Below are 15891 nucleotides of genomic sequence, written 5' to 3'. Positions count from 1 at the left end.
CCATTCTTAAGTGTACCTTTCTTTTTATCTTGCTTACAGGTTAATACTCAATTGAGTAGATATGTATAAAGTAGTAGAGCCTCAAATTAACTAGACAAACCATTAAATAACTGATTCCATAAATAACGACATATGAGTGTTGGATCGTTTAAAAAAAACTGTAGATTAAACATAAAGGCTCTTTTTTAATGGATGACTTGTCAGACTGGGATATCTCTGAGATGACATAAGCTTCCTAAAATAAGTTCCATTGGCAACATACGTATTATCATATATATATATATATATATATATATATATATATATATATATATATATATATATTAAACTGGTTATGTTGTGATTTCATTTCTGATTGGTTGTCTTTTGCTTTCTTAGCGCAATACAACGAAATACGAAAAAGGGGCTGCACAGAAACAATGTTAAAAAGAAGCTAGAGTGTTCTTAAAATCTGAAGTAAACCCGGCTCAATGCATACTAACCTCCATGCGGCAACATCTACAGATTAATGCGAATAAATGCAACAATGGGCATTACGACATTTTTTTTTTTTTTGCTAGGTGTCAGTACATGGATAGACCCTTTACTCCCGCATGCACCAAGTTTGGTTTGTGGTGCGCCAACACTCGTTATACAAGCTGTCAGCTATTTGCCTATCAGGCTGAAGTGCCTACCCCGGATACCTGCTGAAGCAATGTCACTTTCACTAGGCGCCTTTGATCTTTCTCACTCTGTCTCCCTCACACATCACCAGTTGCAGCTCCAACTGTTAGATATTTTATTTTAGAGAGCAGCAACTTCTCCAACCTCAGATCGCTCTATATATACATATATATATATATATATATATATATATATATATATATATATATATATATATATATATATATACACACACACACACACACACACACACACACACACACACACACACATACAAATTGCATCTTCTTTCATGCGTGCGACAAGTGTTCTGTGCTTTTCACAGTGCACTTAACTGAAACGTAGTCCCTTTACGATATATGGCATAGCCATTTCATGTACAGTAACATATGTGTAAGTATCCATACATCTGTCAGTCTTTCTCAGGCAACACACACACACACACACACACACACACACACACACACACACACACACACACACAGATAATAAGTTTAAATTCCATCACTTACCTTGGTGGGCTCCCCCCTCACCATCTTCGCAGTCGGTCACGTTGTTCAGCATCCGAAAAAAATGGGGGTCTATTCTAGTAAGGAAACAAGTGAAATACAAAGGTTTCCGCTATACTAATCCCGTAGTTCAGAACAGGGTACAGAGAAAAAATATACATCAAACAAGTAAAATGTTAGTTATGCATATGCAGGCATGCATAAAAGGGTGTAGTGCGCGTGCAGGACACGCTGTTCCGACTTGCTCGCGGCTCCTCGCTCTCCCTTTCCTCGTCTCCCCCTCAGCAGCAGCTCTGCCTGTGTAGGAGGGAAGGCTGCAGTGCAGAGACGCCTCAGCACACACACTCACTAACTCATACGCGTTGGTGGTGGCAACAGCCCCAACCTACCTACTAAATTCATTGTGCATTCTAGAGGCATCATCCCTCTGTCTCTTTCAAGAAGGGAGGGGGACAGAGGTAGAAGAAAACAAGGATTCTGTAACGGTCCTTCCATCAGAAAAGCATTTGTAAATTTAGCATATCTTGTTAGCATATACCTGCTGTGCCTTACTGATGGTTCTGCTCAAAAAAAAAAAAAAAAACTGAAACCGCATTAAATACATATTCAAAAATCCTACAGCAGGATTCCTTTAAGCATCATTGTCACTCACCTAAGGGTATAAGAGAGTAATCTTGAGGTCTAATGTCATAGTGTTCCACTTGTATTAAAAGTTTAATTGTATGGCATATACAACCATGATTGTGACTCTGAAAATTGTTGTATCTGCAATGAGTAACCAGAGGGTTTTAAGTGACCAGGCCAACATCTGTTCTGTCACAGTGCTGCAGTTCATTCGTACTTTGCACTGTATCCCTTGGATATCTGTTGCCATGTTTTTTTTTTTTTTTTTTTTTGGTGGGGGGCACTCTTCCTTGCATGTAAAAACAGGATGTACATCACATTTCGCTAACATAAGAATGATTACCAAATTCAGCGATGATTTACTGTTAAGGTTTAAGTGCATTAAAGGTGACGTTTAGTACTAACACTTTAAAAAATGTAAACCGTATGTTTTACCTATAATAGCAAGACTGCAGACTCAGCAATGTCTGAGTAAGAGGGAATCCCACAAATTGTTAATGGCCAGAGGAATTGTGAATTGCATTTTTGTTTGTGAAATGTTATTTTACAATTCAGAAGTCTATAGAAGTAATTAAATGAGGAAAGAAAGGCTGAATCAACATAAAATCTTTTAACATCCGAAATTCATTCAGGCGGTTTAGCTGCTCAGTGTCACAATATATTTCCATGTCTCATGTTGCAATAACATTTCTATGATCAGTGATACAAGCAACGTTCTCAAATACAAGATGATCGGCTGCTCTCGTTAAAACAAGCACCGAGTTTTGGTTTAAATGACCCCAAACAGTATAGAAAGAGGATTAGAAGATTAAAGTGATGATTATATTATTACCCTCTATGTGCCCCCCCCCCCCACACACACACACACACACCGTGGGACAATTAGTAACGTAGTAATCACAGTCTGGTCCGTTGGCATATCCCTCAAGTGTACCTCATTACGAGGAACATACCTCATTTGGGGTATTAAAACGTTCATGTTCCTTGAAGTTCCACATTGAAAGGGTCTAGACACACATTCTGTTAGGAATTTTTTAACTGATATCCATGGTAAAAAAACACTAATCGTGTTAATTCATCAAACGATCGTTTTCATAAGAAAAACAGCATATTTTAGCCATCCTATGACCCTCCTAGTTGAAGTTATTTGTAAGTCGTTAGGAATGTGTTCCACGTTTTGTCCATTTGTCACACATTATGAGGGCTGGTGTTCCTCATTTTGGTGATGGATGGTTGAGAGCTATGTCCACTGGTCATGCCATTTCACAAATGATTGAACCTGTTTACCCACAGAGTGGTGATGGGATTGGGCAAAAAATCTGAAAAGACTGATGGACTAAAAGAGGAGTATTACTGTTATCCAAGGGGGGGGGGGGGGATCAACTTGAATGGCTAGTCATATTTACTCTAAGGTAAGTGCAATCTTAGAAGTGGTTGGTTATGTACCTCAAACTAGTAACACAAGAAATCTGGGCAAAACCAAATAATGGTGGGACAAAGTAGCAAAAATATGGATGTATTTTAAATATTGCTCTTATAAAATTAGAAAACTACTAACTTAAAAGGTGTTGTGTTAACATGCATTTTTGAAGGATATGAAGTTTAAAACTAACATGTCTATCATTTGGTGGCTTCACTCATCAATAATTTGTCAGAAAACCACTAATTTGTGAAGAACACACTAAAATATGAGGCAAAAATCATGGCATTCTGAAAAAAAATTGGACAGCTGAGAGGTATAGTTGGTTATATAAAGTCTTGTGGGTGGATGGGCTTGCCCCTTCTCTGAGGGGTATGCCTTTATATGCTAGGCTTTGTGGATGCTGGAAAATGATTACAGTGAGTTGTATGTGCTGATTTCTGTGTGTGTTCAGTTGGTTCTTATTTTAATCAGCAGGCTAGTCTGTGACTTGACTTTTTAATGGATAGTTCATTTGCTAGTTTATATTGATATAAAGGACCTATACCTCTGAAATGTCCCTTATTTTCAGGGAGGTCCCTGATTTGGCTTTAAATTTTGTTCTGTCAGTCCCAATCCATCCCAAGACTGGTGGTTTGGGGAAAAAATGTGGCGGATTACACTTAATGGCAAATTACAGTTGCAGACTTCTTTTGCTTCTGAAAATACATGTTAATTAACATTCTCTTATTCAGTCAACTTCTACAGTTTATAGTACTAAACTATTTTAAAGAGGTTCCCTGATTATTTCTGTATTCATTTTTGATTCTGGATGTAAGAGGTTGACAGCTATGAAAGGGCCCAATTCCTGCCTACCTCCTGTCATGTGACATTTTAAATCTTTTTCCAGTAACAGCAGTCCTTCAACATCATCTACCTGCTTTTTGTCTGAAAATGCTTCTTTTTTTCAAGACACTATGCCTTGATAGTATTCTACTGCATAATAACCTTGTTCTGACAAACACATAGCATCAATTGCACCAAATCTGATGCAGTGAAAACGTTTAAATGGTGGAGGATTGTGCTTTCACAAGGTCATGTGAACAGTTGTCCATCTATACTTCCTACTTTGATCCTCCCAACATTTCCAACAATGATATATATTATGATATAACAATAATATATCTGGCTATTACCTGAAAATACCTCTCTATGGCTACCTGCAGCGACTATACCTGCTGTACTCTGATGCTGCTCTAGACTGCAACTGTAGAGGGATGTGACATATTTTTGAAAATGAGCTGCTGTTTGCTAACCCTTTCTGACTATCCCAGAAACCAAATGTTAATAGTTAAATTAATAAATAATTTACAATGAATTCACAGGTTTGAAAAAAGTTCGGAAAAGTCACTGGTCTACTTCCAGAGAGTGGCCTAATGGTTAAGGTGTTTGCCTTACAAACACAAGGTTCAGGGTTTGAGTCTCACAAGGGATAATTGGCTAAGCTTAAAATGGCTCGCAACGGCAGTTAGCTTAGTACTAATCTATGAACCTATGAACCTATAAACATACAGATCATTAGTTTTGATTGACGTAACTAAGATTCAGGAAATGCACTATTAAGAGAGAATCAACAAGGGCTGATCACCCAAATGGACTGCCTCTCTTTCTATAGGGAGGCCTGAGACTTAAGAACTGAAAGCTTGACCTCTGAAGATCATTGGGCGTCTGTTACTGCACCAAGTATTCAAAGCAGATGGCCTAAAAGAGTGAGTAAATGCTAACTCATTAATAACCCACTAACACAGCTAGCCATCACTGTTTCTAGACTTTCATCTTGGTACATGGTTCTAAATATGGTTCTTCATACCATGTAGGTGGAAGTATTTGGGACAAATTGTTGGAGATGACAAATACCCAACCACTAACAGTCGAGTTATACAAGTCTGACTGCATGCACAACTCAGAGTGGTAAAGTTTCATCAGATGCTCTTCTGGAATAGAAGCCTCTCATGACATTGGATGTCATGGATCCATGGCGGAGATAGAAACGAAGCAAGAAAGAGAAAGAGATTTCTGTATATGCCTTAATGACCTGGGTTTGATTAGTGGCCAGGCAGTTGATGAGACAGATGGGGAGGAGTGGAGATCAATGGGCAATACTGGGTCACCTATTCTGGGTGAAGGGCTACCTTGAAGCTTTGCTGCACAAATAGTATCTGCTGTAGGGCAGGTAAATCAGTAGCACCTTGAAGGGGTTGAATCATAGTTGTAAAAAGCAGCACATATCACTATAGCTGGGTTGTGTCCACAAAAACACTGTCCCATGCATTGATATTGCTATTCCATGCTTTAGTCTAAGATGAGTGGGTAGTTAAAAAATAATACATAGTCTGCTAAGATGATCACTCCTCCACTGGATAGTTCTGCCCCCACCCCACCCCCATAACACACACATTACTACCAATTCATGAGATTACAGCTCCATGATGGCAAATCTCCACAAGAGAAATTGAAGCCTATCAGAGGATAATGTGGGTTGTTCTAATCAGTGGCACAGTGGAACAAAAAAGTTGATTTTTACTAGAGATGAGCAGATGGTCAAGAAGCAAGATAGCAGACAGATATAGAAACATAAATAATTAAGGGTAATGCTACCAGTTGACCCAATGATGACACTACATTAGTTCCTGCTTACCATGCTGCATACTTCTGAGCTCAGATCTGTAAGGCAGGTTTGGTCTAGTGTGTGGAACTAGCTTAATTGAGGGGCATACATATCATACATGCATCATGGTAGCACCTTACCTCATAACCAAAAACAGTGATTGAGTAGATTTTAAGTGCTGTATAATGTATGCAACTGCGAGTATGTCAGTATGGTTTGTGATGTAAAATGCTTGCAGCTAGGATTGTGACGGCATGGTTTGTATTCATTTATATAAATGTATGATTGCTTATGTCATAAGTAATGGTTTAATAAAGATGTTTCTTATTTAAAAAAAAGGAGGCAGGAATTGAAAACTTTATGTAATGTTGCTTAGGTTATATGATATATAGCAATATATGTAAAGTATGATGTTTGTTAACATTAATTTGTTAATATAGTTTGATTACTTTTGTACAAATCTGAATTTGCCTATGCCACAAGTGATAATTCACTAAAGGTGTTTAAAAAACAATGTTAGATAATAGTGAAATGGAATGATACAGTTAGTATGTTTAGATTGGTGAGATGGGAATATAAAAACATTTATTAAAAAATGATATCTGCAAGATTTTGCATATGTGTGTGTGTGTGTGTGTGTGTGTGTGTGTGTGTGTGTGTGTGTGTGTGTGTGTGTGTGTGTGTGGGAGGGGTGGGGGTGGGGTTATAATATTCATCATCATAATGAAACACTCCACATTGGCTGATTCAGAGCCCGTTATCATGCATAGTAAAATCACACTTGTTAACATTATCCAGACAGGGTTTACAGAGTCTAAAATAGTATTTTAGAAAATATAGGCAACCCAAGAAAAGAGAGTGGAGAAGAATGCTTTCAGTTTTTCATGGATGAAAACTGCAGCTTTTCAGTTTATTTTGATGATGCACTCTGTGTAGAATTTGGATCTTGAAATGGTAGTAATTCTAGAAATTATTCACTCAGAACTTTCAGTCACATCATTAGTGCTGTCTATGCCATCTACCAGCAGACAGAAAATGTAATTCTATGGTGTCTTCATTACAAAAGAATAGAATCAACACCTCCTGAGCACATGAGAACATGCAGGCAAAAGAGTTTAAATTATCCATTTATTCTCACCTGTGGTTTTGTAAGTGTAGGGTTACTTCGTAAATAGTGACAAGCCTATCCCTACTATTTTTTCTTTCCTTTAAACTTCTGTGCTGCCTTCTATCAGCATTTCCTACTGCCCTGCTCTCTGTCTCTCTCTCTCTCTCTCTCTCACACATCTAATTTATTATATATTAATTTCAGTATTTACCCGTAATCTGTTTCTTTAGTGTCAGAGTCTTTTATAATTCTTAAGTTCTCCCTTCCCGTCTATGCTGTCATGTCCTGATTTTCTGATGTCTTTCCTACATACTTCATTCATAGTGGTCACCTTTATATGCCTGTTCTTTCCTAAAGTCTGCGGAGTATTACATCAGCTGACACAAACATCTTTTATCTTAGCTTCAGTACATTAATCGTGTTCTAGCAAACAGCTGTATGATATTAATAACTAACTTCTTTAGTATAACTCCTTTATCCATACTCCATTCTCACTGAGCATGCTCTGTACGCTTATCCTTTACTAGCATTTAACGAGTACAGCATCAAGTTTACTGCTATCTCATTTCCCACTCATCAGATAAGCTAATGTCATAGACATGCATCTGCATTCACTGCAATAGTTTTCATATACTTCTTTTAGTTTTGTTTACGTTATGTATCATAAATGATGTACCAGTGATCAAACTACAGTTGACACACTGTAAATATTGATATGACTTTCTTCAGTTGTTCATTACGTACTGTTGACACATGCCTATAGCTTTTACTGCTACAGTAATCCCTGTAAATTCCTATCTACATATGTGTTTATGCACTTATGAGAAGTATATTCATGTTATGAATATTTCGTTAGAATATCTCATTTGTTTGGAGCTTTTCTCCCCAGGACTTCACTGTAAATGGGTCTGCCATACTGGACCATGAGGTCAGCAAATAAAAATAAATGAAACATAGCCACCATCGGACATGTCACAGAAGCTTACTACTTTCAAAACAAGGCTTGAGATCTTGGAAGTCATGAAAAAGTCATGAACATTATTTGAGTGTAATGAAGGAAGGAAGTTACAGTTCAGTAGTTTCATCTGCAGTATTTTGATGTCCATCTGAAAATGATGGAAACCATCTCCGAAGATTGTTTGCATTATATATCTATGAGGTTCAACGAAAAGCAGTGATCTACTGTTTCGATATAAAGGGGATAACTGCGACATTATTGTTTGTAGCAAGGAAAGCTGCCCAGTCTCAAAGGCAGGGATGGATCATGGCCAAATGAGGCCCTAAACAGGGTAGTGGGGTGCCCTCCCTCCAGCCATAGCTATATCCCATTACTTGTCTATCTCCTCAGTGTCCATAAAATTATGGACACGACTTTCAGTAAGCACACTGTTTTCTTCTTTAATTTCACAATGATAAAAGATCAGGATTTAATTTAAAACTTCACATTCAAATTACAGCAAAAACTGACAGCAATTTGTTACACAAATCGAAACACTCTGACATTGCTAACAGACTTAGCATGAACATCAGCAAACTTATTGTCACTTGAAGCTCTCATTTATTGTAAATGCGCCTGGCCGCCAATTAAACTATGAAAGACAGCCTGGGATTTATAGTCAAGCAGCATATATTTTAAACAGTGGCTATGTGAATGTTACAAGAATTTAAAAGACAAATGTGTTACACATTTGTTAAAAGCCTGTGACAGCCCATTGGATCTAAGTGTCCCTTTTAAGAGACAGCCTAGGAGAACTGTCTGGTGAAGGGACTTCGTCAGAGTAACACAGTAGACAAATGAAGATGGAAGGAATCAAACCATTTACTGTAAGAAGCAGTTCATTAACAGTCTACAGCCTTACTCATAAAGTTCCAGACAAACTGTTGTAGCCCAACATTATGCATTCACACTTGCATATTTGCAAAAAAAAAAAAAATGTACTCATAGGTTAAAATATTAACATTAAGCTTGTAGACTTCATGCTTTACAGTTTATTCACAGCAATATCATAAACATGTCAACAAAACAAGGAAAGCAATGATTGTACCCAAAGCACATTGTTTCCATGATGGTGCTCCTGTTTACTACAATCGGTCACTTCCTTTACACCATAGCTACTTAGGGATGCAGAATCACATGCACGCATACACACAGACACACAGATAGACAGACATACACACACCTGCACACAGATATGTATTTATTTATTTATTTTATTTATTTTACATTTGTTGACTGGGCTACTCCAGCTGGATACATTTCCATTTTCAGCAGAGGCCCGGGAAGAAAAGCTCCTTGAGAGTACATAACAATATTTTACTTAAATCAAAAAATAAAACAATTCAAAGTTTAACAGGTGGAAGTAATGCCATATAAAGTTAAGCTATTTTATGCATGAAAGAGCATATTGGAGTAAGTAGTTTAGTAAATAAGGAAATATGTTCAGTTCATGACACATTTGATTGTAGTATCTTATGTTAAGTATATATGTTAACATAGTAGGGAGACTGAGAGTCATATTTTGATATAGAAAGAGAGTCCAATCAATTTAAAGGCCAGTTATAATTCTGGTTTTCATTAGGCAGTTAGATTATACAGTAATTAAGACTTGTAACTTAGTGAAAAGAAGACGTGAGAGGTTAGTCTGGGTTCAGACAGGTGCACAACCAATGTGATTTGAGGTAGGTTTTAAGCATGATTTTAAATAGTGTTAGTGAAGGTAGGGAGGTCAGGTCACTGGGGAGAGAGTTCCAAGTTTTACCCATGGTATTAGAGAACAGAGAGTCCCCTGCCTTACTGTAGGTTTTGCGTATTTGTACTAGTATTTTGCTAGATGAGCATAGGGTCTTAAGGTTACCTTAGGGGGTGATAAGGTTGGTAAGACTTGGTGTGTTGTTAGGCTGATACAGGATTTTATAGGCAAATGTTAATTGTTTAAATAGAAGTAGATTAGGTAACTCTAGCCAACCGAGTTTTTGATAATTAATACAGTGATGGGTCCTAAATGTAGAGCCTGTCGCAAATCTCGCAATATTGTTGTAGGAGACAGCCAGTTTGTTCATGTTGTTTTTTGAGAGGTTAGTATATATAGGGGAGGCATAGAGGAGGGTAGAGATTAAGTGGGTCTGGGCAATAGTAGATCTTGCTAGTGGGGTAAGAAAGGATTTGATTCTATAGAGAGAGCCTAGTTTTTTGTTGACTGTTTTTATGGTATTGTTAATGTGGCCTTCAAAGTTAAGGTTATTGTCAATTAGAACCCCTAGGAGTTTTGTGGTAGAGTCGGGGGATATGATGGTTCCATTGTTAGATGTGACAGTAAAGTGTAGAGGTGTGGCCCTGTGGGTGGGAGTAAAAAGTAGAAGTTTGTTTTTTTTTGGGATTTAGGATGAGGCACTGATGTTGTAGCCATTCCTCAACGATGTTAAACACTTTTTGGGTGAGAGATTGAAGGTCTGCTGGAGTTGGGGCTGAGCATATTAATGTGGAGTCATCGGCATATTGTATTAAGGAAGTTTGAGGAATAAAAGTATGCAGGTCGTTGATGAAAATAGAGAATAGAAGTGGTCCAAGTATAGAACCTTGGGGGACACCTAGTGCAATGGGGAGATGGGGAGATAGGTTGTTCTCCCACATAACTGCCTGTTGCCTATTGCTTAAGTAGGATTGAAACCATTGTATAGTAAGTGTATCAAGAGATAGGTTTTTCAGTGTGTTTATGAGAAGTTGGTGATTAACCATGTTGAAGGCTTTAGAGAGATCAATAAAGAGGGCTGAGGATAGAGTGTTGTTATTGCGATTTTTATTTATACAGTTGGAGAAGGATAGAAGGGCAGTAGTAGTACTGTGAAATGGCCTGAAGCCGTGTTGGCAGTTAGCTAATAAGTTGTTATCTATTAGGTGTTTTAACAGTTGCATATGAATGCATTTCTCCATGATTTTTGCCAGAGGAGATAGTATGGCAATTGGTCTGTAATTGGATAGTTCCCTAGAATTTCCACCCTTGTGAAGGGGGATAATGTGTGCAATCTTCCAAATGGAAGGAATTGCACCCTCAGAAATTGTTCTGTTAATCAGAATGGAGACTGGGTAGGCTATGGTATTTGCTGCTTTTTTGTAGATATTCTGCAGGAAGGAGATCTGCTGCAGTGGTAGTAGGTTTGAGTTTTTGCAAAAGGGTACAGATAAGGGATGGAGGGATAGGTTTGAGATGAAATGGGGGAGGTAAGGTAGTATTAGAGGGTGATAGAGGTGAGCTGTTGGGAGATAGTTGATTGGAAAGAGACTGAATGGTCTCAGTGAAGAAGGTATTAAAGGTACTTGCAATTTGCTTTGGATTGTCCTGGTCAGTACCTACAGAGGAGGGAGTGACAGTACGGCCTAGGTGTAAGAGTGTATTTATACCTGCCCATAATTTCTGAGGTTTACTTTGCTGGATATTTTGGAGTTGAATGTAGTACTTTCTTTTATCTGACAGTATTGCTTTTTTGTGTCATTTCTTAGCTGTCTGAACTTTATGTGATCTTCTTGGTTTTTAGTAGTACGCCATTTGGTCCAGATTTTATTTCTGAGTAGCATTTTTTGTTTTGTCTCTTTTGAGAGCCAGGGGGCAGGTTTGTTCCTAGTTTTAATGGTCCTTTTTGGAGCATGGAGGTCAAGAATATTTAGAAATTTACTATTAAAATAGATTACTGCTTCATCTAGGATTAAACATTTGAGGGGTGACCAGTTGCATGCTTTAAGTTCATTTTGGAAAATATCAGGGTTAAAATTTTTATTACTCCTAATTGTTCTATAGGTAATTGGATTTGGGATATCAGTCTTGAATCTGATTATGAAGATGAGTGCATGGTCGCTTATATCCTCAGGGAGAGTCCCTACTTTATAACTTTGGTGATGTCTATTTATTAGTATCCAATCTAGGGTGCTTTCATTGTTATTGTATTTATTGGTTCTTGTGGGGGAACTTATAGTTTGAGTAAACCCATGTAGGTTAAGATGGGTAGAGGGCTGTTCAGGAGTACAGCTTTTCCAATTAATATTAAAGTCTCCGAGTACTATTGTTTCTTGGGGATAATTGGCTGATAGCCAATTTAGGATATTTTCTAGGATATTAGAGTTATTCCCTGGGGGAAGGTAGACAGCAATAATATATATGGATTTATGGTTATTGAGTTGGAGTTTGGAGATAAGTATTTCTTCATTACTAGTTAGAGGGGGCTTAGAGTCAATAGAGGTCACTTGTAGTCCGGATTTGTATAGTATAGCTATTCCACCTCCCTTTTTAGCAAATCGGTCTAGTCTTAAGATGCTATATCCTGGTGGAATAAATTCGTTGTTTTGTATAGATGGCTTGAGCCAAGTTTCAGTAAGATGCAGGATATCAAATGAATGCACGTCCATGAGAGCATGTATTTGGGCAACCTTATTATTTATGCTTCTTATGTTAAGATGGGCTATTAATAGTGAGTTGGGAGGTCTGATAAGGGATTGGGTAGTAGTGGAGGTTGCTTTATGGGTCACTCTAGAATGTGTAGAGTTTGGGCCTGGATTGGGTTGGATATCTCCATCTGTTATTGATTGGAGTTGATTGCTAAGTGTAAGTTGCAGGTGTTTACATATTAGGAATGGATATTTTTTAGCTTTAGGCCTATAGTATTTGATGTGATTTAGTCTGTGATATTTTGCTGATAAGTAGGCTATTGTACTAGGTGTGTTTGAATGAGTTTGAGTGTAAGCTATGGGTGTTAAGGAGGTTTGCTTTGTTGGGTAGTAAAGGTTTATGTGGTGGAGATGTTCATAGAATGTAAGTAGATAAAATATAATAAGAATAGGTATGAAGGAGGATAGAAGTAGGAGTTTCCGTTGTGGATTGGTAGATAACAGTGACATAGTGGCAGGGTTGAAAATAGAGTAATGATAAGATAAGTAAGTTGGATAATGTAGGTGAATCTTGGGTGTGGAGGTTCTGGCACTTTAAGGGGTGGGATTGGTGGTTATTGAAGGGGGTGTGGTTTGTGTGATTAAATGTAGAAGCACTGGGGGCGGGTGGGAATTGGGGGCAGGGTAGGGGAGCGGAGTGAGCCCGCAGGGCGAACGGAACAGGATAGAGCCAGTGAAGAAGGAGGACCCCAGGAACAATCAGTGAAATGCTGACTGCTGAGGTAAGGTGAAGATGTGAATGGAGGAGAGTGAGTAGATGTGAGAATAGAGGAGTGAGCAGGACTGGGATAGCAAAGAATAGTACAAGCAAAATGTATGATAATATGTGTGTCGGAACAATGAGATAGTTTTTAGGGCAAATACTTAGGAAAAGGATGCTGTCCAGTGGAAAAGGATAGAAAGAAACAATAAGCTTTCCTAGTGTGCTTTCAGGTCTAGGAGTAGAGGATGGGAACAGAACTCAGCAGCTTAGATAACTTGTGGGTAATGTGATGAGGTTTGGGAGCAAGGATTAGAATAGCGTGAGTGTGCTGGCTGACCTGGCTAGGGAGCAGTCCTCAGTTACATGGCATTATATAGTTCAAGTATAGTAATAACTACAGTCGTTATAACACATACTTTCTTGGTTCCTTGTGAGATAGAGGCTTAGGGAGAGGATTGGCTCTATCCTTTAGTTCAGGTAGAGACCAATTGTCTTAGCAGAAGGTTTAGATCTTGGCTTTCAGGCAGGACAGATTCTCATTCACTAGTTCAGGGCGAGCAGGGTGGAGGGCTGGGTGAATAAAGGGAGAGAAGAAGACAAAATGATATGTGTTAGTGGCAGACAAAATTAACTGCTCCACAAAAAATGTCAGATTAAGTGGTAGTACCAACAAACGGTCAGAATGGCAATGATGTGGCTGTTAAATAAACAAATTTCCTTATTTGACTTTAGTTAATGCATTCACAAAATTTAGCACTGTACAAAAGTCGAATATAATCAGTTCAATCACATTAGGTTCATAGCAGCATAGCAAAGGTTGCTAGGACCATCAGTTACACACCCTGTATGATTGTACACGCTTCAGATGTTTGTTTGTGGTCAGATAAATGAACAACTACATAAACCATGACCTAGAAGTGTATTTCAGCTCCCTGCTAGGGGAACTAGTGCATCCCACTCCAACTTCCTTCTTCCTTGTCAATTTCTTAGCTCAAGAATCAGAGAAAAACATCCAAAAAATCAAGAACAAATTTTAAATATTGTATCTATATAAAATCAATATATGCACACACACACACACACACACACACACACACACACACACACACACACACACACACACACACACACACAGTTGCTAGAATAATAATCTTTGCATTACGAAGCATAAATCGAAGGATACAAAGTCTGAAAGTCCCATCCCTGTCATTATTTAGTGACTGCAATATATAGTAATTTGCCAGAAAGCCATAACTTTTACAAGGAACAGACCAAAATATCTCTCAGCATAGTTGCTCAAAAATTCTGGGCAAAGTCCAAAACAATGGGAGGACAAAGGTCCAAAAAGGGACAAATTTTAAATATCTAATTTTTTCTTTTGTTGATCTGGTAAACCAAAGTACCCCTTTCCAAGAATCCTGGAGTAGTGTCTGGTTAAGGGACTTGCTCAAAGTCACACAGTGGAAAAATCGATATGGAAGGATTCAAACCCTGTTCTTTTAACTATACCAAGCAGTTTTCTAACAGCTCATGCATTAAGAGTCAATCAAATCTAATCCACTTAAAAAGTTAACAGAACAGCATGTTTTGCACCATCATGCATTTTCTGAAGAATAAGAACTATGAAACTCTAATGACCGATATTATTGACTGACTGTCATCCTCAGTGAGTAATCACAAAATGAAGACATTAATGAAGATTTGGCAGTTAGAGCAACAGGTTAAGGCTCTAAGCTGTTAATGAGCATCATCCTGGAGTCAAGGATACAGCATATGAGTCTTTCTACTTCCATTTCCTTACTGTACAACTGAACAAGTTACTCAGCTAGACAGTGCTCCTGGGTTGTCCCATACCTAACAGATACAAAAGAGGACAGGGCATAAAATAATTACAGATACATTTCCTAAATAAGGACTATGAAACTCTAATCACTGGTACTACTGACTGAATGTAATCCTTCGTAATCTATCTGAAATATGTTTTAGAAAGGACCTTGGACATTTGTACACACATACATGGATGATTCCTCATTGAAGGATGTATCTACCCAGCTGGGAAGGGACCAGACCATTCCTCTGTAAATACACACATGCATGGATGATTCCTCATTGAAGGATGTATCTATCCAGCTGGGAAGGGACCGGACCATTCCTCTGTAAATACACACATGCATGGACGATTCCTCATTGAAGGATGTATCTATCCAGCTGGGAAGGGACCGGACCATTCCTCTGTAAATACACACATGCATGGATGATTCCTCATTGAAGGATGTATCTATCCAGCTGGGAAGGGACCAGACCATTCCTCTGTAAATACACACATGCATGGATGATTCCTCATTGAAGGATGTATCTATCCAGCTGGGAAGGGACCGGACCATTCCTCTGTAAATACACACATGCATGGATGATTCCTCATTGGAGGATGTATCTATCCAGCTGGGAAGGGACTGGACCATTCCTCTGTAAATACACACATACATGGATGATTCCTCTTTTTAGGATGTATCTATCCAGCTGGGAAGGGACCGGACCATTCCTCTGTAAATACACACATGCATGCTCATACTCTAGAAATACCATCAAGTTGCTACAATATCTCTCCAGCCACCCCTGGAAAGCAAATTGCTCTCAAGGATGTACCTTCTGAAGTTTTGGCTGTTGCAGACAGAACAGGGTAATCGGTAGAGCAGCTAATCACACATAAGTGAATAGAGCACTCAAGCTGTATGAAGTCCATGTCTCTCTGGCAGCTGATAGACTTTTTAATGGCCATG

At 38.4% G+C, this 15891-nt stretch overlaps 1 protein-coding gene across 1 annotated transcript in view; it reads right to left on the bottom strand.

The window, feature by feature from the left end:
- The window catches only part of SLC12A5 (solute carrier family 12 member 5), a 1753644-nt gene extending 1752188 nt beyond the window's left edge, over positions 1-1456 (bottom strand). The window contains exon 1 of the mRNA XM_044090243.1: positions 1176-1456. Coding sequence (XP_043946178.1) covers positions 1176-1227 — 52 coding nt within the window. The 5' untranslated portion in view covers positions 1228-1456. The remainder of the gene's footprint in view (positions 1-1175) is intronic.
- Positions 1457-15891: the final 14435 nt, after the last annotated feature.

Source organism: Protopterus annectens, chromosome 12.part0 (genome assembly GCF_019279795.1).
Source record: "Protopterus annectens isolate FY-2018-M chromosome 12.part0, PAN1.0, whole genome shotgun sequence".
In the NCBI taxonomy this organism is placed as follows: domain Eukaryota; kingdom Metazoa; phylum Chordata; order Ceratodontiformes; family Protopteridae; genus Protopterus; species Protopterus annectens.
Note: the sequence above shows the minus strand (reverse complement) of the source record. Positions and strands in the feature narration are given on the sequence as shown.